At 35.6% G+C, this 26,763-nt stretch overlaps 1 protein-coding gene across 1 annotated transcript; it reads right to left on the reverse strand.

The window, feature by feature from the left end:
* Positions 1-162: 162 nt before the first annotated feature.
* On the reverse strand, positions 163-26,477 carry LOC107518932 (mitochondrial poly(A) polymerase). Its single transcript, XM_016161054.2, has 9 exons — positions 26,292-26,477; positions 20,748-20,917; positions 19,858-20,091; positions 18,596-18,820; positions 9,021-9,232; positions 6,945-7,171; positions 2,671-2,763; positions 2,517-2,590; positions 163-888 (listed from the first exon to the last, which is right to left on the reverse strand). The coding sequence occupies exons 1-9, from the start codon at positions 26,443-26,445 to the stop codon at positions 535-537; spliced, it is 1,743 nt and encodes a 580-aa protein (XP_016016540.2). The 5' UTR covers positions 26,446-26,477; the 3' UTR covers positions 163-534.
* Positions 26,478-26,763: the final 286 nt, after the last annotated feature.

The raw sequence follows: 26,763 nt of genomic DNA on the forward strand, positions 1-26,763 counted from the left end.
TACTTAAAATGGACCAGTATGGTTTAGAATACCTAGAATGTAGTGACTGAATTCACATCCTTTAAAAACACAAAGATTCTCTGAAATCATTACCAACCTGTCTTAATTTATATGTGAATATGAGCACTTTGCTTAAAGAATACAAAAATACACACTAAAGAGTACTACCAAAATTTGAAGCTTTATTGTATTCATTGATATACCCAGGAACTAACATGGAAATCAACAATGGTGTGATTCTAAAACTGATTTTTACCATTCACTTTGTAGAGTTTATCTATTTAAAGTACAGTCTAATCTTCTTTCACCTGTTCCTTGTGGCTGGTGTTTTAATAAGATGTCACTGGATAGCAGACTGATCAGCCTGAAGACATCCCAGAACTTCAGACCAGGTAAAGGGCCCAGTGAGAAGACTGAAGAACGTGAAAACAGACATCGGATCAGAGCTGAGATGTGTGAAAGTCCCACATCAGTTCTTCCAGGTCGTCCAAAGATCATTTTATAGGATAAAATCAGTTCTTAAAGCAAAGTACATCACGCCTGAGTACTAACTGTTCTTTTCCCATGGATGTTTGTGGAATTTTCTGTAGTGCTACTTCTAATGGATTCCAACAAGTTTTTAATTCTTTCACTTGCAGGCTTCTTTTTCTTCTTGGTATGAGACGTACTCTTTGCTACAGAAGGTAGCAGCAGGGCTGCCAGTCCCCACAGCTGAGTACTTGAAGGGTGATCTTTATCTTCCTGATCTAAAATCCAGGCACTTTCTCTGGCCAGATCTACAAATTTTTGCAGCTGGCTTTGACTTACATTTTTGCTGATGTTGAGTGAAGTTTCAAAAGGATTCTGAATGTGCAGTGGAGAAGATTCAGGTTTGTTTTGTTCCTTTCCCTACACATTATTACATGGAAGAAAAAATACATACATATATGAAAGGCTCAGATATAAAAAGGCTGGTTTAATGGAATGTAAAAAACACATAAAATACTAGTATTAACTTTACAGAGTAAAGAATTCCTTTCCTAAGGGGATTTGGTATGCATACATATTATGCATTTGTGTATATGTGTGTGTACTTCTGATTTTTTTCCTAATGTAAAGAGTATTCTTTAGAGAAAAATATATTGAGTTTATGAGCAATGGATGATGACGATGATGAGAGGTATTTTGGACTAAGTCAAGCAATAAAAGGATTTTTAAAATAACGTAACTTTTACCTAACAGGACAGAGCTAGGAAGGAAAAAAATGAAAAAGAAAAATAGCAGAAAATAAGATGAAGATACACTTATTTTTGAGACTTGCTAAAAACATATCTATTATAATGGGAACAGAAGCACACAAAATTAGAATCCTTAAATTAAATAGAGCAAGTAATGCTGCCTATGTATAAAGTCAGAAAGGCAGAGAAAGAACAAAGAATTATTCATTATTCATTTTAAAACAGTAAATGTTTCCTATTTCAACATTCCTAAAGATCCAACTTAAATAAGGCTTTGCCAGCTAAGACATCTCATGGAAACAAAAAGAAAAGCTAAAGCCATGACTCATGCATTGCAGTGATCCATTAGCCTATATAATCGTTTCCTCTTTCAAACGATATCACATATATTACTTAAAAATTACAAAAACAAACGCTCGAGATTCTCCAGTGTGAGCAAGCACCTGTTATTTCCTAACTTCTCTGTGCCATGGCCCAGCAGGGCTCCTGCCTGCCCATCATCTCTGAGCCCTGGGGTAAGTGTACAAAAAGAATAAAGAATTTCATATGTTTGGTGACCTTTTTCTAATCCGGAATCTAATTACAAATCAAATTGCATTCCAGAGCTTTGTGTCTCTGCCCTCTCTCTTCCTACTTTTTATTTTTTTTTAAAACAAAATCTCCATTAGCAAGGATAAGAGTTAGGGAAGAATGAACAAAAGAGAACTGAAGGAACAACACAAAAAGAAACTAGACATGTGTTTTATAAAGCCAATCTTATAAGGGTTGATAAATCCAAACAGCTATCTCAAGTATGCCCCACTTATAACAATTTTTGCCTACGGTTCTGTTCTGTTTTCTTTTTCAGAAAAATATCTATCATTCCAGCTACTCAGATGAACCAAAATCATAAATTCATTTGCCTAAGTAAATTCATCGTAGAGGCTCGAATTAAGGGAATCACTAGAATCAATCTTTGGGACCAAGTATCCAATTTCTTCCATAGGAACATAAATCCAGTTTTAAAAGAACTGTATATAAAATTATGCTTTCCAGACAACTTTTCTGAGGATATTCAACATTTTGAAGGATATAGTATTAGATGTTGAAAGAGCTGGATTTTGCTCTTCCATATAACTAGGTGACTGATCTTGGTCAAGTTATACCGTTCCTCTAGGCATCGATTTCCTTATCAGTATCTATTACTATAGAGATGAAATGCAGCAACATTTTTTAGAGTGCTTTGAAAACTAAACTAATTAAATATCAGCACAGTAGGAGACCAGATACCTAATTACCGAATATTAAAATATTATTTACCTGTCGAATATTTATGGAATTTTTATTGAAAGAGAAATTTCCAAAAAATTCAAAAAATTCTTTCAGTAGTAATTCTGCAAGAAAAGGAAACAAGGAAAGTAAGAGAAAAGTTTTGTTTCAATTCAAAAGGGAACAACAACAAAAAAACACCTACCTAGTGTTTCTGTGTTTTCTGAAGGTTTAATTCTATTCAAGTCGCAAATAAATGTACAGTTGTGGCCTTCTATTATACATTTATCTTCCGCATCTTATATAAACAGAAATGAAAAATATTTCACATTATATTTCAAAGATATTCACTACTTCAGAAAAGAAATCTGTAATTAAATTGGTTATAGAATGTTTCCTATTATTAGTGTTATATATATTTACAGTTAATAGGGTTTAAAACTCCATTTAAAAAGATTTAAACTAATTATACCACAGTGAAATTAACATTACATTTACTTTAGCCTACTAGAATTGTCCATCAACAACCAACTGATTCTTTATCTTTTGAGGTAATCAGTTTTCTAATTATAAATGAAAATGTACACAGTTCTTATCTTTCAGTAACTCAGATCTTGGCACTACCTTTGATCAATAATATTTCATTGCGATCACCATTTCCATTCTTATCACCTTCTTATGGATTTATTTTCAACGATTCATCCATGAAACAAATTAAATACTCTAAGAATTTTAAAAAACTTCAGGTAATTTTTATAATGCAGTACTCTAGAGAAAATGGAATTTGGTATAAGTTTCAACAGCACATTAGAGTTAAGCATTCCCCTTTTCTAATAGTATCTGTATTTTGTGAGGTAATCATTTCCCTAATTATTGATAAATATACAACCACCATAAAATCCCTCACCTACTCTAAGCTACCTTCCACTGTACAATATTGCAAGCAAATTCCCATTCCTCAAAAACCAAACCAATAGCCACATCACCTGAAAGCATGCCCTAAGTCCAAGTTGGTGTTATATCATTTTTGTTCCATTACCACTTATCTGACTGCATTTTGACTATATGAATGTTGCCTGGGCCCAAAAAGGCCACCGTCCTATTTGTTATTGCCTCTCTCTCCTAGTATAGTCCACAATAAGTAGCATATAGCAGGCACATAATCGATTATCTCAATCACTAATGCTTGATTTTGAATGCTTACCTATAATTGGCAGAGAGAAATTAAAAAGGGATTATATAATAAACTGACAAGGTAAAGACCTACCTGCTCCTCCCCCCATGCCATATGCTCCAACTAACAAGGCCTCTCTGGGAGGCAGCATATAGACTGGCTAAGAGGTTAAGAGCACAGGCTAAAGATGGTGAAATGAACGCAAGCATCTGTCTTCACCCCCTCCTAAAACACCACAGAAATGACGCTAAAATAATATAAAAACATAAAGATGGAGAACAGTAGAGATAAGTGCAATCAAAAATGTTTAAGTTGTAGGACAGGTGGACAAACAGCAATGATGTAGGAGAGCTGAAAACACAGAATCCTAAAACAGCAGCAAAGAAAGCCAAGAAGAAACCAGATACACAAGGCAGAGCCCCTGACAGCTCGTGGATTGGAAGCACCAGGTCTGAATGAGAGAATGGACGCTTGATGGTTAAAGAAACACTTAGCCTCTCCCAGGTCTCTTCTTCCCTGACAGAAAACTTTAGCTTTACTTTGAAGATGGTTACAGAAAGGATCTCTAAGCTGGGAGATACAAGACAAACTGAGTGTAGGAACAATGTTCTAAAGAGACATGCAGGGCAAAATAGTGGAGATTTAAGAAAACACAAAGAAACAGACATTCAAAAGTAATCAAAATATGAAAGTTGCCATCATGTTCAGTACAAACAGCCTTCAGCTTTAAAATGTTCATCCATTCATCTGACATCTATTTGCTAAACTTCTACTAAGGACCCAATACTGTGACGGGAACAGAAGATGCAAAGAAGAGACGAAGACAGCCCACCCTAGAAAAGCCTGGCCAAGGCCTTCGGATAGAGGAACTACAACAACCCAACAGTTGTTACAATACAAGTGTGTACCAGGCACTTGGAAGCCAATAGAAAACTACCTCCTGGGAGGAAGAAGGACTAGCAGAAAAGACCTAACAAATGAGATGTTGGGCTGGGTTTGTCTTCTCTCTCTCCTGGATTAATCTTAAAGAGGGTCTCTGTGTAAAAAGAGGAGGTAGGGGAAACACCATTTCACGCAAAGGCACACAGACGTGAAAAAGGACACACATCTGAGGATCAGTGAGGAGCTGGGAGTGCTGAAACTCCTGCTCTGGCACACAGGAATGGATGTAAGAGAAGAGAAAAAGGAAGATCACAAAGAGCCCTAAATAGAACACTATAAAGTTTGGACTTCAACTTACTCTAGCTTCCAATAGTTGTTTACAAAGTCCTAGAAGTGCTGGAAGGTGTTCCAGAAATTCATGTTGCCTTCTATTAAAAAGCAAGCAAGCAAAATATATTCTTTTTTAAAAAATAGGCAAAATTCTTTTATAGCAAATTTAAGACATTGCTAGAACTTCAAAACCAAAGATACAAAAACCAAAAGAAATAATTATATCAAATCGTCTTTGCATTTATTAATAATTCACACCTACACTGTGCTATGTCCAGAGAAGAAATTGCAAAAAACAGTCTGAAAGTTTCTTACCATGTTTAAAAACATGAAAAATTTTAAACAACTAATTTGGCATTTTGAAGTAGAAAATTAAAGAATCCCAAAATGGTTTCATCTGTTTTGACGTCATAAGACATGAATAAATTTAAATTCATTTTAAAATAGATCTGGAATAAAAATTCATGTCACTTTAAATTTGTCCACAAACCCCATTCATTTTCCTAAAATAATTACCAGAACTTTTAAAAAAAGATACTAGGAAGTTAATGAAGGATTTTAAGGGACAGAATTAAACAATTAGATATCAATTTTTGAAAATCATTCTGTTAGGTAAGAACAGACTGGTAAGAAGCAAATAAAGGTAAGGGGAAAAGGCAGTATAAACTTTTCTAGGCAAGGGATGCCAAGGGCTTGACTCTGGCAGGAAATACTTATAAGAATGGGAGACAGCAATGAAGATTTTAGTAGTACCCTGCCCTTAACATGAATCTGCCTCAATCCATCCTTTTTTACCGCTTCTACTCTTTCTTAGCTTCGGAACTCCAAGAGTTCCATGATTTCTCCCCAAAACAGTCTCTATGAGAGTAACACTAAGCATTAGTGCACACAACAGGGGTTGAACAGAAAGTACTATTTACAGGTTGCTTACTGGTGAGGACCTACCCATATTTTGTTTATGTATATCTTACCTTTGAACTAGATTATGAGTTACCTGAGAACATCCTCCATATTCCAACTGCACCAAAAATTATACCTAACACATAGTAAGTAACCAATAAAAATTTAGTGAATGAATGACACTAAATGATGAGATGAGCATACACATAGATATTGTCCTTTATTTCAACCTCAAAAGTGAGATAGATACATGATCACCACTCTATACCTGAAAATTTCCTACTTTCCATTAACTTATCACACACTGAGCTTTTTTAGAGCTCAAATTCAAGCTGTACCAACACTCACCGCATTCACAGGAAATAAATGATTACTTATAATTTGGATATTATGGGAAAGTGGCATAGAAGAGAGTATTTACAGAACCAGGCAGAAAAACAAATAGCATGAACAAAGAAGCTTAGATAAAATGTTATGAGAATAATCACAGTTATTGGCAGAAATATGGAATACATGAAGAGTAATGGGGAGTAAGAGTTTGGAAAACTGGGTTGTGGCTACACAGGCAAAGATAATAATAGATAAATAATTCCTGAATTATCTTCCTTTTAGAATTTAAAACTGTAATACTTTAGTACCTCCTTCAGCAGTCTTATCGAAATTTCAAAATTTATAATATAAACAGTATACAAATTTTAAAATAATTCCTTTAAGGTTGCTTATAGACTTTACATTAAAAAAAAAATTAGGATTTTAAAACATCATGAAATAATTTTAGCATTCTAATAGAAATCTGTAAATAAGTTCAAATTTAGAAATCTGTCTCTGAAGCTGTATCCAATCAAAAGCTGTATCTGGGATGTTTTGCTTTCCCCACCCCCAAGATTATTCCAAGTTTGGTCAACTAAAGAAGAGGCACCAATTGTCTCATGATAGTTGTAAAGAACCTTGCCAACCAACACAAATAAGACAGAACTCTCAAAAAATTCCAAAGACCTCAGCTTTGTGAATCGTCTGTTCTCATGGTGGGCATTAAAAAAATAAAACACTTAAATTTTAGATTCACAAGGCTTTAAAAATCCAGAAGACAAATTATATGACTAAAAAACAAACACATGTGACTCTGATAACACAAAATAATGACATTTATTCAAAATGTCAGAAAGAGGAAATAGACTGCCTCCAAGTCTTACCTGCTAGGGTTTTCAGGTAATCTAGTGTTGGAAGAATAGGGGGTGATCTCCTCTGGAGAAAAAAGATGACCATCATCGTAAGGGAGAAATTTGTAATCCAAGCACCAGGAATACTACTCGTTAATGAATGTGCTCGAGCCCAACACCGGACAGTGAATACCAGAGCTCTCACTCGCGGGTCCACGGCACCGTATATGTAAAGAAGTTCAGAACTTTTCAAGGCAATCCTTCAAAAGAGAAAAATAAAAAAATGAAAAGAATTAAAAAAAGAAAAGAATTGTCAACACCCCAAATTATGATCCCAGAGTAGGGCAAAACACATACCTAGGACACATCTTAATATCTTCCTATACCTGAATATATTCAGAACACCATAATCAGATAATCAAAAGTATTATATATTTACAATATAAAATTTAATGTTAATGGCTGAACATAAAATACATTCATTACCATCAAAACATTCTTTTAAATGTTGACAATCAAGATGTAGTCCTAAAATTTAAAATTTTTAAATCAAAGTTCTTAATTATGATTTAAATAAGTGAAACACTACATAAGTGCTCTTTAATAACTAGCAACAAAGACAGATGCATTTGTAAATGAGAGGCTTTGCACCTTTCCACACCTTCACTATCTAGTTCTTTAGTAGACAAGTTAGCCTGAAAGCAGAGGAAAACGTTTTATTTATCAAGAAAGTATCAATGTCTTAAAATTAAGCCAAAACTAGTTAAGTCTAATACTTATAAAAACCAAAGCCCAGAAAGATAAAATGTCCTTTAAGAAATCAAATGTCAGAGCCCATTTTCAATAAGTTTCTTAATCATAATGTTATAATGCAAAGAATTATTAATCAGAAATATTTTAAAATTTAGTTCCTGCTGATCAAAATATGTCTTGTAATTTCTCAAAGACTTGACAAAAGGTACAAAATCTCTTAAGGGTATCAACTTCAAATTGTCTACAAAAGTACCACCAGGGCATTTACTTCATGAGTTTAAAAGTGAATAGAATAAATGGCAAATTAGAAATTCAGTGATTAAATGTTTTACCTATGTAAATGAAGCTAAATCAAGCTGAAAAATAAATATCAAATAGTGTGAGGTATCTGATTTAAAGAAACAATGCAAGAGGATAAAAACCTTAAGCATATCAAAACAAATTTTTAAAAACTTGTCCCAAGAAGACAATGAAAATAATGCTATTACAAAGATAAATGTCATTTTGTTCTCTTTTACATACTATAAAGGAAATATAATAACGATAGAAAGCATAGTACATGATTTTACTTATTTTTACTCCATGGGCTGAGAGAAACTCAGAAGTACTAAGCAATGTCTTATTAGTGAACACCTGAGTTTAATCAAACTGCTCTAGAGCAGCTTTTCTCAATCCATTTTTAGTTAAAATTATTTATGTAGTGAGATCAGATGCATGCAATGAAAATACTAAAGTTAAAAAATAAACTCAATTAAGACATTTCCCTTATTGAGAACCAAAAACAAAAAAAGTAATTAGAGTATGAAAGAACTTGTCATTCTTGCCTCATTTTTTTTTAAGCAAATAGATTGTTAGGATAATAAAATGAAAATGAAAATATGCTAAAGAAAAACTCAGCAGTCTTAAGGTGCTCGGGTAACTTTCTGACTTATGCAAACATTTGTTTAGGACACAAAGGTGGACTACATCTAGAGATAATTCAGAGATCAAACTCAGGTGCTATTTTATTTTCTAAGAATATTTAACAATTACAGAGAAATAAGTATATTAAACAACTATCAGTACTTTTATGTTGTCATTAGGCTATATAAGAAGAATGAAATACAGTTCTTCCAGATGATGTTAGGTAGGACAACATTTAAACACAATATCCTAACATTTTATTTAGAAATGCCACAAAACTAATACATACAAGGGAAAGTATTTCCTACTTTCCGATCTAAGTGTTCAAATCTTTAAAAATTTATTATTAAAACAAGTGTAAGAGTCAAAAGCAACTGACTGTTCTATACAAGAAAAACAACGCTAATACTTTACAACATTCACATTTAAGATGACAAACTTAAGAGATCATACCTATTGTTAGTAGTCAAATCACACTGAAATCCAGATGCCTGGTGTGAGAACCTCACCAATGGACACCGAGCATTTAATATTTTTTGTACACCCACACAACCAGGGCCAAAGTGGTCAAGGCATTCTCCTATCACAGACAGTATCTTCTGAGTTGCAATTCTTTCTGAAGCAACGTTTTTCACTTGAAATTCCATCAGAAAATTTCCTGAGGTCTGAATAATAAAAACGTTTGTTAAGTAGGAACTTTTATAAAAAAAGAAATTTCTTACAAAAACTTTCCCAAAAGAAAACTTTAAATCATCTCTGCCTCCCCATCAAAAAAAAAAAAAAAAAACCTGAAAAAATTAAACATACACATACACACAAACACGAATTCCTCTTGCATTCAGAATCAAATTTAAAAAAATCTTCCACTTGTCTTTTGTTTCTCCAGAGTATAAAGTGCTAACCTGAAAAATCATTGACCTTTCACAGTTAACTTATATACCATGATATATTACATAGAGTAATATACGTACAACCAGTGACTATAAATCCAGTGAGCATACATTTGCCATTTCCAAGTTGGCTAACTACATTTTAATAGATGCTGTAAATCCACAGTAGTTAGAACAGAGAACACGTGCACAAGAACATCAAATCCACAGAAGAAAGACTTAACTATACAGAGTAACTTAATATTTAATAAGTGCTACAAATTGCTGGGGGAAAATTACTATTCAACTAATGAGTCAACTGACCATTAAAAAAAAAAAACAACTAGATACCTCTTTGATCCAAAAACCAAAGTAAATTCACCATGAATCAAAGACTTAACTGAAAAAGGTTTTATCACTGAAGTATAGAATTCAATAGGTGAATATTTATACAATCTTAGCATAGTGAAAGATTCCCTAAGCATGACACAAAATTCCAGAACACACAAAAGAAATATGATTGCATAAAAATTAAAACCATTTTAACACAAAGTATAGATTCACTGCTAGATAAAAGATAAAGTATGTCACATACAGGGCTAATTTCCAAAATTTATGAAGGGTTTTACACAAATGTAAGGGAGGAAAACCCACCAATTTTAAAAATGAGCAAAAAAGACTTGAATAAGAAATAAAAATAGCTAAGAAACAAAGTAAAGATGTACTTGAGATTTTTCATTTGTCAAACAAAAAAGATGACAGGACCAGCAGTGGTGGGTGTAGGGAAACATGTATATCACCAATGGGGGTGTAAACTGGGACATACTTTTTGGACAACTTCGATAGCTATTGAAAGTTTAAATGTATAATATTTGACTAGCTATTAAAACTCTAGGAAATTATCCCAAAGGAATACTCACATAAATGAGCTAATTTACAAAGAGGTCACTCACCTCAGAATTATTTGTGTGGGAGGCACCTTTTAGGAGTTAGTTCTATGCAGCTTAATAAGATTCCCTACCCTCAACCGCCCCCTTTTCTAGAACTCATTCCTACTGAAAGGATGCAGGCCCCAACAATGTTTATCACGGAAATCTACCCTGTTACTCCCAACTGAGTGGACCAGGCATGGACAGCTGATCTAAGCACTGCAAGGGTGGACCATTCATTCATCCAGGGATCTCTACCAGGAATTAGAACTGAGGTTCAGAGACGACCATGTGGCTGAGATGTGTAGCTCAGATGTATTCTATACCACAAGGTTGAAACTATAAATGTCAACTGGGGGAGTAAAAGAGGAGAGTGAAGGAAAGAAAGATAGATAAAGCAAATTTGTGGGGAGAGAGAGAACATGTCATAGGTTCTTGATAGTTTATACTTCCCATTTCCAGTCACTTCCTAAGACTCCTAACCCTGGGTTCTATGATGCTTCCTCTACTTCCTTTTTTCCTTTATTTAAGCTAGTTTTGGTTAATTTGTTATATGCGACCAAAAAATATTACCTAATATCATTGGCAATAAAGGTGAGAAAAAAGATACCACCCTAATTGTCTAACAAATAAAGTGCTGTCAAAAAGGAGAGTAGTATCAGAAAAGGGCAGAGGACTAATGCTGAATTTCGATGCACAGGAAGGGGTAAAAGCACTCAGAAAAAAAGGACATAATGAGATTTTTAAAAAGTTAACTAAAAACAAGAGAATAAAATCACTGAAATTAACAGAAATAAAAATCACCAGAGAAAAACAGATCTGACTAATGGAATTAAGAGCCAGAAAATTGAAGAAACTGAACTATGAGTGGGAATGTGACAGTTATCAAAGCTATTCACCAAATACTCTACATCATCTTTCTAACTTTTAGGATACCACACATTCCTACCCCCGAAAGGTTAAGCACAGTCACACGACTTGTTTTTGCCAATGAAATATGAGCAAAGGCTTCTTGCCTCACTTCCAGCTAGAAGCTTTTAAAGAGCCAGGGCTCATCTCTACTTGGCCTTGCCATTGCTCAGTGACGGTGTAAACACAGGTAATGAAACCTTGGTCAGCCTGCCTAGGTGCTTAAGAGATACAATATCTAGAGTGGCCCTGCTGACCTGCTTTGGCCACACAGCCCAAGCAAGAGATAACCAGAGATGGGTTAAGCCACTGAAACTTGGCAGTGTTTATTGCCACAGCATGACCTAGTCTATCTAATCTGACTGACCTAAGGAGCAAGAGATGGAGAATCACATGAGTTAATGAGATAAATAGATTCTGAACAGAAATAAAACACTACAGTTATGGAAGTATAGATAATAATCTATTATGAGCAAAAGCAAGACCTCAAAAATTACTCTCCTCTATCACATAAATAAAAATTAGAAAAATTCTTCATAGATAGCTAAGTCAATAAATATTTATTAATTTTGCTATTCCTGAAACCACAACTTAGTTTCAGATGAAATTTAAAATATTTTAAATGTTCTTCCTAAGCACTCTAATATTATGCCAGTACCTAATAAAGACACAACAGATGTTTAAACACCCTGACCACTGCAATAACCTAGAGCAGTGGTCCCCAACCTGTTTGGCACCAGGGACCAGTGCTCCTATGAGAATCTAATGCCTGATGCTCTGAGGTGCAGCTGAGGCAGTAACGCTCGTGCTGGGGAGCGGCTGCAAACACAGATGAAGCTTTGCTTGCTCACCTGCCACTCACCTTCTGCTGTGTGGCCTGGTTCCTAACAGGGCACGACCGGTACTAGTCCGCAGCCCGGGGGTGGGAGACCCCTGATTTATATGACAGAAAATAGGGTTTAGCCGCCAATGTTTACCTCTGTTACTTATATTAAAACTGAAGGAGAGAGCAAAGGCAGAGTTTAGCTCAGGATTTTGTACTTAAATGATCTTTGTGACAAGTGATGCACTTCACATGTAAGCATCTTTCACAGATTAAAAAAAATATGAAAATTTATAATTTCAGTTGGTAAACAACTTGCATCTATTCAAATACATCTATTCAATTAGCAAAGCATCTGTTTAGTACCTGTCCTGCACAAGATATTCTACAGAGTGCTATAGGACAAACAAGAGTCAAACACAATTACAATAAGTAGCCAAAGAAGCTGCTTTATGAATCTGATGCTTCCCTTTTTCATTATATTTCATTTTTAATGTTTTATTACCAAAGCTATTATAATACTAAGCAAAGATTTCAAAGTATATAACAACACTGCCTAATTAAACCTACATACAAAATAATGTCAAATTATATCATTGTTTGAGACTAGAACACTATCTTTTAAAATATGTTTTTCTAAATACTACCTCTGTATTTCAGAAATCTAAGACCCAACTAAAAGCTTCCAACTCCTCTCTGTTATTAACAAAAAAATTTTGTGGTTCCTATTTGCATAATAAAATTAATAATATTGCTGCTGATGGTGGTCAACATTTGAACACTTATTAAGTGCTAAGCACTGTCCTAAGTTGTTCACACATATTAGTGCAATCAATCCTGACAAGCACTCTATGAGACAGGTGCCATAGCACTATCCCAATTTTACAGCTAAGACATTTGAGGCACAGAGAAGGTAAATAACTTACCCAAGATCACATAGCTAGTAGGTAGAATTACTATTCGGCAGTTAGGCTTCTAGAACCTAGGCTTTCAGCCATTACAACACATTACTATGCTCCTTAATTACCCAATGAAGACATTTATTACAGGGGTTCCCAACTATCAGCACGGACTGGTATCGGTCTGTGGCCTGTTAGAAACCAGGCCATACAAAAGGAGGTGAGTGGCAAGCCAGCAAGCAAAGCTTCCTCAGATACCACTCCCAGCGCTAGCATCACCACCTCTGCTCCATCTCAGAACATCAGACATTAGATTCTCATAGGAGCACCGGTCCCTGGTGCCAAAAAGGTTGGGGTTAATTTATTGAACATAGCCTAATACAGTTTAAGGGTCTTGGTGAGAAATTTTTATATAATTTCAAGTACATGTCAGTATAAGACTAAGCCACTTCATTTTGATGAAATGGTTGTTTTGCATTCCTTGGCCAGTTTCAATTCAGTAAGTATATACAGAGTATATTAAGTATTCCAGGCACTACTTAGGATAAGAAAATGAACAGACATGGTTCCTGTCCTGCCCAAGCTTATAATATAATGAGAGACACATATCAACCACTAACTAAAATAACATAGGGTTTGCAAACAGATAGAAATATGAGCCGGACATTAAAAAAAAAATTTTTACTGCACTGGAGAAAAAAATCAAGGATGGTTTCAGTAAGGTAGAGTCAGGGGCTTCCAATCAAGATGGCAGAGTAGGAAAACAGTGTGCTTGCCTCCTCATAACCACATCAAAATTACAACTAAACTACAGAACAGCTACCTTTGGGAGTTCCCTGAATTCTAGCTGAACAGAAGTCCTACAACTGGGGACACACAGAAGAGGGCAACTCGAGACTGGTAGGAAAAGCCTTGAAGACATGGAATGGGCTGGTCCCACACCCATATGTGGAGGTTAAGAATAGGGAGAGATATCTCAGCTGAGGACGTTCCTCTGGAGTAGCAAGGGGCCCCAGCCCCACCCACACTGGACTCCCCAGCCCAGGGTTTAAGTGCCAGGAAGAGAAGTCCCCACAACTTCTGGCTGTGAAAATCAGCGTAGATTATGGCTGAGACAGAGAGTGGCTGGAGTCACAGATATCCCTCTTAAGAGGCCCACAAAGACTTACTCACTGATGGACTCACTGGCTCTGAGCTCCAGCACTGAAGCAGCAGCACAAAAGATACAGGAGATAAAAAGGGAGGAAATGAGTTTTCTGGCTTCAAGGTAAGGGCTGGAGTGGCAGCTTTCTCCCAGACATAAGCACTAGCAGAAACTATTATTCTTTGTTGATCCCCACCCCAACCTGGCATGCAGATGCAGGCGGCCATCATATCTGAGTCTCCACCAACAAGGCTTACACTGGTCAACCCACCCTGGTGATTCCCAAGACCGAGCCTCACCCAACTTGCAGGCCCACCCAAAGCCACTTCCAATGGCTTTTCCATACAAATAGCCTGTCTTGGCTCACATCGTGGACTTTCTCCAAAACTCAAAGGCTGCAAAACCCAGACAAGCATCATCTAGCCCCCACATGCCCCGTACCTCTTGTTAGGCAGCCCCAAGCCCAGCACTAGTGGTAGCAACCTTAGTTCGCAGTTTGGCCTCTTAAAGCACCTTTAATCTCAGTAGCAGCCATCTGCGGGTTGCTTGGTGATGCTTGCTAGGTGGCCCTGGGGAAGGGCACAGGCTAAGGCTAAACTTGGTCTGCAGAGGGACCCCTCCCAGGAAATATCAGGGCTGACCTACCTAGCGGCCGGCTTTGCACTGACCTGGAGAACCATTTAGGGCTGCATCTAAAAATGATACACCCACAGGGCAGAGTGGGCAGGAACCAGAGCCCTGCTAAAGCGAATCCTACTTGGAAGAATCAGCCCCTCACTGGCCAGTCCTCACAATCTTACAGCCTGAGGGTCAGTCCCTCCCACTGAAGTGCAAATAGCAACCAAGACTCAACTACAAACAGGAGGGCATGCACAACTCATACAATGGTCACACCTGGAGCACACAGTTCAGGTGACTAGAAAAGACCATGCCAGTGGGACCCACAGGACACCTACTACATAAGGCCACTCTACTGAGACCTTGAGACATAAGAGCCCTATCTAATACATAAAAACAAACACAGGGAGGTGGCTAAAACAGGAAGACAAATAAACATGTCTCAAATGAAAGGACAGGACAAAGCTCCAGAAAAAGAACAAAACAAAATGGAGACAAGCAATATATCCAGATGCAGAGTTCAAAACACTGGTTATAAGGATCCTCAATGAACTCAGGGGAAGAGTAGCTGAACTCAGTGAGAACTTTAACAAGGAGACAGAAAACATAAAAACGGAAACTTAGAAAACATAAAAAAATAACTAGTCAGAAATAAAGAATATAACAACTAAAATAAAGACTACATTAGAGGGAATCAATCACAGAGTAGATGAAGCAGAGGATCGAATCAGTGATTTAGAAGATAAGGTAGCAGAAAACACCCAATCAGAATAGCAATAAGAAAAAATACAAAAATATGAGGATTGTTTAAGGGGCCCCTGGGGCAACATCAAGGGCACCAGCATTCATGTCATGGGGGTACCAAAAGGAGAAGAGAGACAGAAAGGGACTGAAAACCTATTTGAAGAAATATGACAGCAAACTTCCCTACCTGAAGGAAACAGACATATAAGCCCAGGAAGCACAGAGAATCCCAAACAAGATTTACCTAAAGAGGCCCACACCAAGACACATCATAATTAAAATGTCAAAGATTAAAGACGAAGAAATAATCATAAAAGCAGTTAGTTACCTAAAAAGAAGCTCCCATAAAACTGATTTCTCAGTAGAAACTTTGCAGGCCAAAAAGGGACTGGCATGAAACATACAAAGTAAATGCCAAGCAAGGACCTACAAACGAGATCACTCTACCCAGCAAAGCTATCATTTAAATTCAAAGGACAGATAAAGAGCTTCCCAGAGAAGAAAAAACTAAAGGAGTTCCTCAATACCACACCAGTATTATAAGAAATGTCAGAGGGACTTCTTTAAGAATAAAAAGGATGAAAAAGATGAATAATAAAATGGTAATAACTGCATATCTAACAATAATTACTTTACATGTAAATAGACTAAATGCTCTTATCAAACGATAGGGTAGTTGAATGGATAAGAAAATAAGATCCTCATATATGCTACCTATAAGAGACTCACTTAAGATTGAAAGACACACAGGCTGAAAGGGATGGAAAAGGGTATTTTATGAAAATGGTAAAAAAAAAAAATGTTATAGTCGTAGTACTTATACTGGACAAAATAGACTTTAAAACAAAGGCTATAAAAAGTGACAAATAAAGACCCACTTATCCCACTTCTGGGCATTTATTCAAACAAACCCAAAACACTGCTTCGAAGGGACATGTGCATCCATGTGTTCGCTGAAGTATTATTTACAATAGCCAAGACATGGAGGCACCACGGGTGTCTATCAATGGATGAATGGATAAAGAAGAGGTGGTACGTATATACGATGATGTATTACGTAGCCATTAAAAAATAAATAAATGAAATCTTGCCATCTTCAACAACTTGGATAGTCCTAGAGGGTATTGTGCTAGTGGAATAAGGCAGAGAAAGACAAATATCATGTGATTTCACTTACATGTGGAATCTAAAGAACAAAACGAACAAGAAACAAACTCATAGATACAGAGAACATTTTGATGGTTGTCAGACAAGAGGGTGGGTGAAAAAGGGGAAGGGATTAAGAAGTACAAATTGGTAGTTACAAAATAGTCCTGGGGATGTAAAGCACAGCACAGGGAGTACAGTCAGTGATTTTGTAATAAGTATGTATGATGTCAGATGGGTACTAGATTGATCAGAGTGTTCACTTTATAAGTTATATAAACATCTAATCATCATGCTGTACACTGAAACTAATAGAATATTGTATGCCAACTGTAATTGAAAAATAAAATTTAAAAAAAAAAAAAGAAGAAGGTAGAGTCAAAAATGGGCCTTGCAAGCTGCAAGAAATGACTGTCAGGAAATAGAGGAAATAAGCATTCCTCACTGGAGGGACAGACGAGTGTTTGGTTATTAGTCACATTCTACAAGTCCGGAAATGATAATTAAATGACATAATTGGAAACTAGGTGTGTGCAAACATGTAATGACAAGTAATTACTAAAATGAATTGTCAGGTCATTTCAATATACGCAAAAGAGATAAACCATTCTAAGTTTGTGCAAAGATCCGACCTGTGTTTTAAGATAACTCTAGCAAGACCAAAGGCTGGATTAGCAAAGTATGACACAAGAAATCAGAGGCAGACAGAGGTATAAAAACCTTAGTGAGGGTTTATAAGGGACTCTGTGATACAGCTTTGAGAATATAAATGAAGGGGTAGACACAAAATGTAAATTAGAAACAGAATTAAAGGAGATAGCAAATGTCAGAAAGGCTAAAATACCACTAATATAAAAATGTATAAAGAATATTTGTAAGGAGATAAAAATAAGTTTTGTTTTCAAAATGTTAAGTTTGAAGTGTTAACTGGACATCCACAGAGAGAGATAATTACTACTCTGAAATACACAAGAAAAGACAGAGTCAAAAAAAACTAATATTTTATAAAAATACAGCTTCTTCAAAGTTGTAATTAAATTAAAGCATCCCTTAGATTGTTTGGGAGGATGGCAGAGATACTGTCTAATCTTACTTTCTTACAGGTTAATAAAACACAAATGGAATATATAAATTCTAAATCGTAAGAGGAAAAGGGGGGCAGGAATAAAAGAAGCACTAATTCAAGAGGAGGAGGAAAAAAAAGAAAAATAAAGTAATTAAAAAGCATAGGAAATGAAAATTAGAAGTGAATCCAAAAACTATCAGTAATAATAAATAAACACATTGAACTCAAAGACTCACAGATTCAAATAGAAGCATAAAATGTAGTAATCTGCTATTTATAAGGTATACATCCAAAATATAAGAATATACATAAAGGCTACAAATAAAGATATGGAAGAAGATATGTAAGGCAAATAGCGAGTGGCCATGTAAACAAGTGAAAGGAATTTAAGAAAAAAGCATTTATAAAGGATGTAATATAATGATAAATGAACCCAATAAGGAGATATGATAATCATATACCTATATGTACTTAACATTAGCCTTTAAATAAAACAAAAATCAAAAGAATTCAGAGAAAGTAAAGCTCAGGAGATTTAAAAGTATTTTAATAACTAAATGACATAGATAAAAAATTAGTTAAGATATAATTTGAAGAGCGCAATAACCAAAAATTGGCCTAACCAAAAAATTTCTGAACTCCTATAAAGAACACCTCTTTTATTTCATATGTAGAATATATAGACTACTCACCAAAAAAAATGATCACATATTAGAAAAATATAAAGAAAGGCTTTACAATTCCAAAGAATCAATATCAAATAGACCATATTCTTTAACCACGATGTTTACTAAGGTTAGAAATCAAGTTATAATTTTATTCAAAGATTTTCTTTACTTTTCTAATATCTTAATTTTAGTGATTTAAAGAAATATAATTACCTTGTGAGCATCAGATTTTCCAATTTCATCCAGATCCAAAAACATGTCCAAATCACACCCTAATTTCCCAAAACCGTTCACCGAAGAACCAAAGGGTCTGACTGCACAGTCTGGAAAATAGGCAGCTGCCACATCTTCAATAAGAGAACAAGTGAGATATCGGAGCTTGGTGTTCTCCTCTGTTAGCTGGAATTCCTTCAACAGAATGTTCAGCTGATCATCTATCTAGCTGGCCAAAGCAAAAACAACAAAAAATAGAAAATGTACAGGTCATATAAAATAACTGTCATTTTACTTCCAGAGATTTAATGGTTTTGGAGACCTACCTAAAAAATTTGCAATCTTTTTTTTTTTTTCTGCCTTAAAAGTAGCTTTTTAAAAAATACCTTTTAAAAAGCACTGAGGGATGATGACAATAGCAAAATAAAAGTTGGCCAGAAGTAAAACTACTAATTTTCTTAGGCAATGAGTATCAAGTATTGTTTTAGGAAAATGAATATAGTAAAATACTCAAGAAAAGGAGGGCAAAATAATCATTTTTAAAGAAGTTGGGGGACATTAAAGACTAATGTTGAAGGAAAGAAACACTAGAAATAAGCAATGCTTTAAGTAATGAAGGCCCAAGATTTCAGTTCCTTAGAATAACAATCCAAATATTATATTTAGAAGACTGATGCTAAAATGATCATGTTTTGAAGATGTACACTTGAGTTCAATATTTAAAATATAAATCATAGCCTTAAATGCCCAGGTTTGAAAATAATATTGAAAATAACTGAACTAAGCGTTCAACCCAAGAAAAAGGAAAATAAAAGGTGAGAAGTAAAATTTAAAACTTAGAAAATCAAACCAAAAAATAGTATTTTGATAAATAAAATCATGAATTGATTCTTTGAAAGGACTACTAAACTAGCTAAACCTTTGACAAGTCTAAGTAAGAAAAACACAAAATATAAACATTAGAGTAGGAAAAAAAGAGATAAAGCCAGAAATAAGGTGTTTTAAAATTTGAGAACAATGCTATATACAAATTATGTCATTATGTTGACAAAAGCAAGCCTGACTAGTTTAAAAGCCCAAAACTTTGGAAAAATGTGTTTACTTCTGAGGAGTGCAAATGGAGTGTGGGGGCAGGGAGTGGGGAGGGATTACTTTCACATTTCGATATATTCTGTAGTCTGAATATTTAGTAAGAACATATAAAAATTCTGTCAAACACATACATATTTTTAAAAGTTGGGGTAGTATACCTATAAACTTACACTTTCTGCATCACGAAGTAATTCAAAAAGCTTCTTGTTTGGAGGTGGTGACTGATTACTACATGGTATATGTGACTGTTCAGAAATCTGGTTTGAGGGATTCTTCAACTTTAAACTGAAGAAACGTGATCTGAATGGAATTGCAGCCTCTATTCCCATGCTCGGAGTATGAGTTACAGTCTGCAGTGAAGCTACACTTTCCTTCTGACAAAATTCTACAACGGCATAAAGACCCTATACCAAAAACATAAAAAAAAGAAACCCGCACATTTCAAAATGATTATTTAAGACTGTTCATATTTCAAAGCAATTATAACATGGAACAATATTAATTCTTAAAATTTACAAATGATATGTTTCTTACACAAGCATTGGTTTTAATCATTATAAGCAATTTAAGAAAAAGAACTCTATGGCCATGCTACTCTGAACACGTCCGAAATCGTCTGATCTTGGAAGCTAAGCCTGGTTGGTACTTGGATGAGAGACCACCTAGGAAGCCCAGGTGCTGTAGGCATAAAAAAAAGAAAAAAAGGAAGAAAGAAAGAAAAAGGAAAAGAACACTATAAAGGGATAATAGTAAAGAGAAGCTGAAAAGAATGTTGAAACAATATGAAAGGGCAAAACAAAGATCCCATCCCTTTGGTCTTTATCTCTAAGCTAATGGGATTATTTAAAGTGTAAAATTATGGAATCCTTCAGTTACAAATAGCTTATAATTCTTGTAATACTCCTGTAAAGATTTTTTGTCTCATATCCAAAAAACAAACCTCATTAAAGAAATTTATAGGAAAGATATAAGATAGCAAAAGAGAATCTAATGTTACCATTTGTAGAGGCAAGCAATGACAATAAAAAGGAATAAATTATACTGTTTTCCAAATACTTACAACGCTTTCATAGAAGAAATGATTACTAATAGGTCCATGTTGGGATAAATATTTGAGAAACTTTTTTTCACTGATTTTATTTGGGCAATGTATTAAAACAGTCCGCTGTGCTTGTTCTCGTCTTTCTTTCTGCACCTCAGAGAATCTCTTGAGAGTCCGGTCTTCAGAGCCTATGAAAGAGACAAAATCATTTCAAGCTTGCGTGCACGCGCATACATATGCATAAATTTAAAGCATATTTTGATAAGGTATATAAGAATTTTATATCTAACTAAAACAAACTTTGTCCTAATCTCCTCATTTTACCGTTCCCTTGCGACTATCATTAAAACTGTCCACTTTCTTTTTGATTTAGTAAATTCAATGCATATTGCTAAAAAGAGAGAGTTCCACAAAATTTTAAAACCAAAACTAGAGAAGTCACTCATTTGACACTTCCACATATACACATATACAAACTGAGTAAGTTGTAACATTCCAAAGCCCAAAGGAAATTATTGTACATCTGAATATAATGAGACAATGAGTTTTGAAGTTTAATGTAGTGAAGTAAGTTATTATAGCTTTTCTTTGTCCAAGATCTTGATCAAGCTCAAATAATTCACAATGATTTCTCGACAATCACGTGCTTGGTATCACAAGGAAATCAAAGAATTTAAAACCTAGTTGTTGTTTACAAAGAGCTCATGATAATTTTACTAATGAAGTAAAGGGTAATTTTGATCTTTCCACAAAGGAAAAATAAACAAGTGAACCAAGTATAAGGAGAAAAGAAAATCATTCGAGTTCTAAAAGAGCATATTAAAGCCAAACACTAAGTCTTAGGAACTCATTTTTTCCCCCAAGATATTAAACTTCTAGTTGAGTGGTTTAAAAGTGCTTCTCCTAAAAGTCTGGAATAGTAGATTCTAGAGATTATAAAACACCACATTGGTATCAAAACTGTCAACAAAATTCCAAAGAGATTAAATAGAAAATGTAACTAATGCATGAAAATCAAAAGAAGTTTTTACTCCCATTTTTTTTTCAAAAGGTTCTAAAACTGATGGATAAATGAAAGAGCACACACAATACCTTGATTTCAGCAAACTCCAAGACATCCTTATAGACAATACAGAGGGTTAATGACATAAGAGCTGGCTGAACCCTAAACTCTGCTCACTAGCATCAACCTAGGGACAAGTCTCTAAAGGCATACCAAAAACTTTGGGCCCTAACTAACAACTAATCAAATGCATGATATTTAATATCTTTCCTACACTCACTGTATTAGATGCTGAGAATACATCTTTTAAATGTGTCCTCATCTCCATTCTGGATGCCAATTCTTTAACATCAACCTCTCATTTCAGGCATCTCTCTAATAACATCCAGACACTTTTAAGGCATTTAAATTTGTATCTCTCCATATAAACATTTTTTTACACAACTGAAATTAGTAAAATCATACTCTACATTCTATTTTGTAATACGCTTTGAAAAATTTAATACATTGAGGTTATCTTTCCACAGCAGTAGATATATATTTAACTTTCTAAAATAACTGTGTAAGTATTCTTGTATATTTGATAGTTTACCAATCCTCTACTGAAAAAATATTTAAGTGCTTTACCTTTTTTCTCTCTTACAAACAATATTGCAATGTCATCTGTATATAATGTCTTTGCACTTTTATGCAAGCATATTCCTACAAATGGATTACTAGGAAGAGCAGGGACTGAATATGAGACTGAGATAGAGAAGTCTGATAAAAGATGGAGCAGTGTGCTCGAGAAAATGGGATAGGCAGAATCAAAAGCATGAATGGCTCTGGCCTTGGACATTAAGAATGATGCAGACACGACAAAGTTGTGAAGGAGGGGTCAAAATGCTCACGTAGTTTATCATCTCACAAAAGGCTTATCAAATTTAGAAATGATAAAGTTGAGAGGAAAAACTAATAAATGCTAATGTTATGATGGACTGAAATTTGCGAGTCTTGATAATATAATCTGGTAAGCACAAAATAACACAAAAAAATAAGACCAAATACTGTTTTAGAATTAAAAACATAAAAAACATGAGCACGTAATGGGGAAAAAATTTAATCTAAAAGTAGTTGTATAAAAGAGGCCCAAAAGTCTGACTGATAAAGCTCAGAAGTCAAAGGAATGTCTTAACTTCTGAGGTGAAGATAGGGAGAATAAATATAAGTGTGTGTGTGTGTGTGTGTGTGTGTAAAATTTCAACTTTATTAAAACAAATGTTTTTAAAAAGCCAAATTCAAGGGGTAATAGCACTTCTTTACTATTTACTAGTCAGGCTACATATGGAGAGTATGTTCTGCTCTAGCCATAACGGATGTGAAGGATATTAATGAACCACAGAGCATCCAGAGAGAAGTGCTAAAAGGTCTAGAAACTCTGATAGAGAATTACTATACATTTACAGCCTGGGAAAAAACTAATGAGAACCTGAACACTGTCCTCGAATAAAGTAGAGACCCTTCTACTTGTGCAACGCCTAACAGGTTTTCATGCACCTTCACATATACACTGTCTTCTGAATCTCCAATAACCCTTTGAGATAGACAGAGCAGGTGTCACTACCAGTGGGGAAAAAACTGCACATCTCATAAACTAGGTGGCCTCTTGCAGAATTTAGCTGTTGTTTAGCTGCCTAGCACCTGTCCTCCCTTGTTCTGTAACAGCACATCTCTGCTTATAGAAAACCATATGTAGTTGTGGTGTCAATAATACATTAATACAATTATCCCACCCAGTGTACTTATCCTCACCCCATCAGAGAGGCTAGGATTATCACACATTTTGGAAAGCTCTTCATAGCCCAAAGGGTACATGTGTGATCAGTCAAGAGCCATTTCTTAGATTTTTTCAAATTTGGGTAAAATGTATTTTTATATTTTCACCTGGAGAAAGCTACAAGCACGTGAACATGGAGCTGCTGGTGGCCATGCCCCCACCATCAACAACACCATGTAGAAGATTTTGAGATAATGAGGCCATCAAGTAACAGCTGAGGAAAACAATACTGACCACATCCATCCAGTCAACCTTAAAGCAGCTATGTCTCTTTCTGAAGTTTGGTTACATGGATTGTTACATGGATTGTAAGCCTCCTTTTGCTAATTTGAGTTAGTTTCTGTCACCTGTACCCAAAAGGGTCCTGAATAATACACTACGTACTCTTATTCTTAAATCAGGGTTCTTTCCAATATTCCCATGAAAGCTACATCAAAACTAAGATTAACAGAGAAATGAGAAATCAGCAGATTTTAGCTCATCATAATCATCTTTCTACCATTATCAGAGTTTTTATTTATTTATTTTCCCAGCTTGGTGGTTTCTTCTTTATCGATGTACTTCCAACCTTTCCCCCTCCCCAATTTCAGTCCCTTCCATCTACCCTCAAAAAAAAGGTAGTGAAAGGAAATGATTGTTGGGGTTCTGAGCCCTTTGGTCAGTGAGAAAGGGAACAGAAACCAAATCAATCACTGGATGAGACAGAGATTGACAATCAAGAAGTCTAAAGTGGAATGGGAAAGGTAGTAGAGAAAGGTAAAGAAAGGAAAAAGGAGAGGTACTAGAGGCCATCTTCCCCACCAACACTCCTGCTACAAAGGTTCGGAAAAGAGCCTCAAACATTAGGAACTACAGGTCCTCAAGGGTGGTGGTGTTTGAGCCTGAAGACGGAAGAGGGTAAGGAAGGGAGACCGCCTCTTTCTTTGGAGAATGGGACCTCCCACTGAAGGGGCAGCAGCTTCACAGATCATAGACACTTTCATCACTATACGCAATGTATAGAAAGAAGTCTTCATGGTGTTCCTGGTAGAGCTGACCCATCGTGGCACTGGTGGGTGGAATGACATTGTTGACAAAGAAAAACAGGGCATTCTCAGACTGAAGATGAATTTGCTTCCAGATCAAGAAGTAGAACTGACCAACTGTGAGATCAGTTTCATAAATCAGGCTGATTTATGAAAGTGTGTTCCTTGTTACTAGAAAATGTTATTGGGAATGTTTTAGCAATGAGTTCTCACACAGAGTGAAAAACTGAATTGAGTATTTCTCAAGTTTCTTAAAATTATAAAATTATATGCTTCTAAGTGAGTAGTATAAGATGTGGCTACCCTGTCTTTTTAAAAATGGAAAAGCAATGCAAACGAAGATTTTGTGATTTGTTATACCCCACAAGAGTCCCTGAATACTTAGCCATTATATTACCCTAAGGATACAAATTGAAGCACAGTTCCCAAGAAAAACAACAAAGCTGTAATAAGTGAAAAGTATAGCCTTGGAATCAGAAGGTTTTATTCTTATTTTAGCTATTGACTAACTGGGTAAGTCTGAACTTAGCCATTTGGACTAGCCTGTTTCCTAATATATAAAATGGAAAAACAGTAATTCCTTCCAAATGAAATTTACAGAGTTTTATTTCTCAGAGCATAAAAAAATACTCTCAAATTTAAACAACTATACAGATGTTAAGTTACAATAGCTTCTTTGGCAGAATCCTTATTCAAATTTCAGTTAATTAACTATTTTCAACAGAAGTAGTTTCTACTAAATATAATGCAATCAGTATTTCAATGAAATGTCATATTAAGTAACACTTCTGTCAATTGTCTTTTACACAGACTGATGAAGAGAGCAATCCTATTGCTTATTTTAGGGGAAAACATGTTTAGCCTACTTTAGAACTGTTTCCAGAAATAATTTCACATCTTAAAATTATAGCTCCAAGAAATGGTAGAAATCAACACATTTTAACAGATCCACTCTTCTAATTTCAGTTATGGGACCTTGCACAAGTCATTTAGCTCTTTGAGCCTCTTTTGACATCTGTGAATGGAGACAGTGACACATTTCTTGCTAGACTGTTTTAAGAATTTTAATTAGGTATGCACAGCTTTGGGTCAGTTACAAGAAGGGTTCAAATAACAGTGAGCTTCTCAAAACACAAGCATTAGAACGTCTGCAGGACAACAGCCTGTTCCAGTGGATGCTGTTACAAGCTTTATTTTGCTCAAGATGGTTAAAAGAATAAAATCAACAGCAATAAATTTCGTACGTAGAGCCCTACATTTGGGAGACAGGAATCGCGGTTATTCATCTAGACTTTATTATACCTGGCTTCCATCAGAAACTTGTAAGTATCAAAATCAGACACATTTGTGAATAATGAAGTAACTGACTGATGTGTGGCATCATTGTTATTACTGGGAACATTATTTCGCCAAGTTGTAAAATACTAGCAAACTGTGTTCTTGACCTGAACTTGAGGGGTTTAAACAATTTCATTACTGTGGACAGGAGTGCGCGAAGAAAGTAACGTCGCACATCCCATTAACGCTTGAGCAACTGGGCGTCCTTACGTTCCCCTAGTGAGATCTGAGAAGCACAGGACACAGGCTCAACCCATAGCCAACGGATCCACGGCCGTTTCCACTCGCCAGACGTGTGCCCCCGATCTCAGCCTCTTCCCCCTTCCCTCGCCTGCGGTGGATCGGGGCTATACGGCAAACCCAGGACACGGCACCATCACCTGTCTCCGCGCTCCCGAAGGACTGCTCTTCTCTCCTGACATCTGCAGCCACAGTTCCTGGGCAACTAAGAAACCTGTGGATAGGATGCAGGACGCGACTTCTTTGAGCACATAGGGGTAAACAGGACAGCAACCCCACACCGCGAGCCGCCATTGTCAGAGTAGCAGAAACACTTAAGACGAAAGGGCACGCGGCTTCCGCGCATGCGCGCTGAGGGCGAAAAGAATGGTACCCCAAGAGGGTCAAGATAGGCAAAAGACGTTCGTTTATTAAAGAAGAAATTGAATTAAGAGTGTAATAAAGACTCATGAGCTTTTAGAAATGCTTTATTTACACTCTTCCACGGTACTATAAGAGAATGCTTCCAATAGATTGAGCACACCACCTACTCTTTCAACTAGTTTTGTGAAAAAGGAAACAGAAAGCAAGGTCAGAAGCAATACTGACTTGGGAATCTATAGAGTATAAGTG

The sequence above is a fragment of the Rousettus aegyptiacus genome, unplaced genomic scaffold, assembly GCF_014176215.1.
Source record: "Rousettus aegyptiacus isolate mRouAeg1 unplaced genomic scaffold, mRouAeg1.p scaffold_m13_p_10, whole genome shotgun sequence".
NCBI lineage: Eukaryota > Metazoa > Chordata > Mammalia > Chiroptera > Pteropodidae > Rousettus > Rousettus aegyptiacus.

What these genes read in the sequence shown, in the direction of transcription:
- LOC107518932 (XM_016161054.2), bottom strand. Translation starts at nt 26,445, where the DNA reads ATGGCGGCTCGCGGTGTGGGGTTGCTGTCCTGTTTACCCCTATGTGCT. An exon ending in ATTTCTTCTATGAAAGCGTT is followed by an intron (nt 20,092 to 20,747) that starts GTAAGTATTTGG and finishes TTTTTGGTATAG; the next exon opens with GGTCTTTATGCCGTTGTAGA. An exon ending in TTACCTGAAAACCCTAGCAG is followed by an intron (nt 2,764 to 6,944) that starts GTAAGACTTGGA and finishes TGTTTATATAAG; the next exon opens with ATGCGGAAGATAAATGTATA.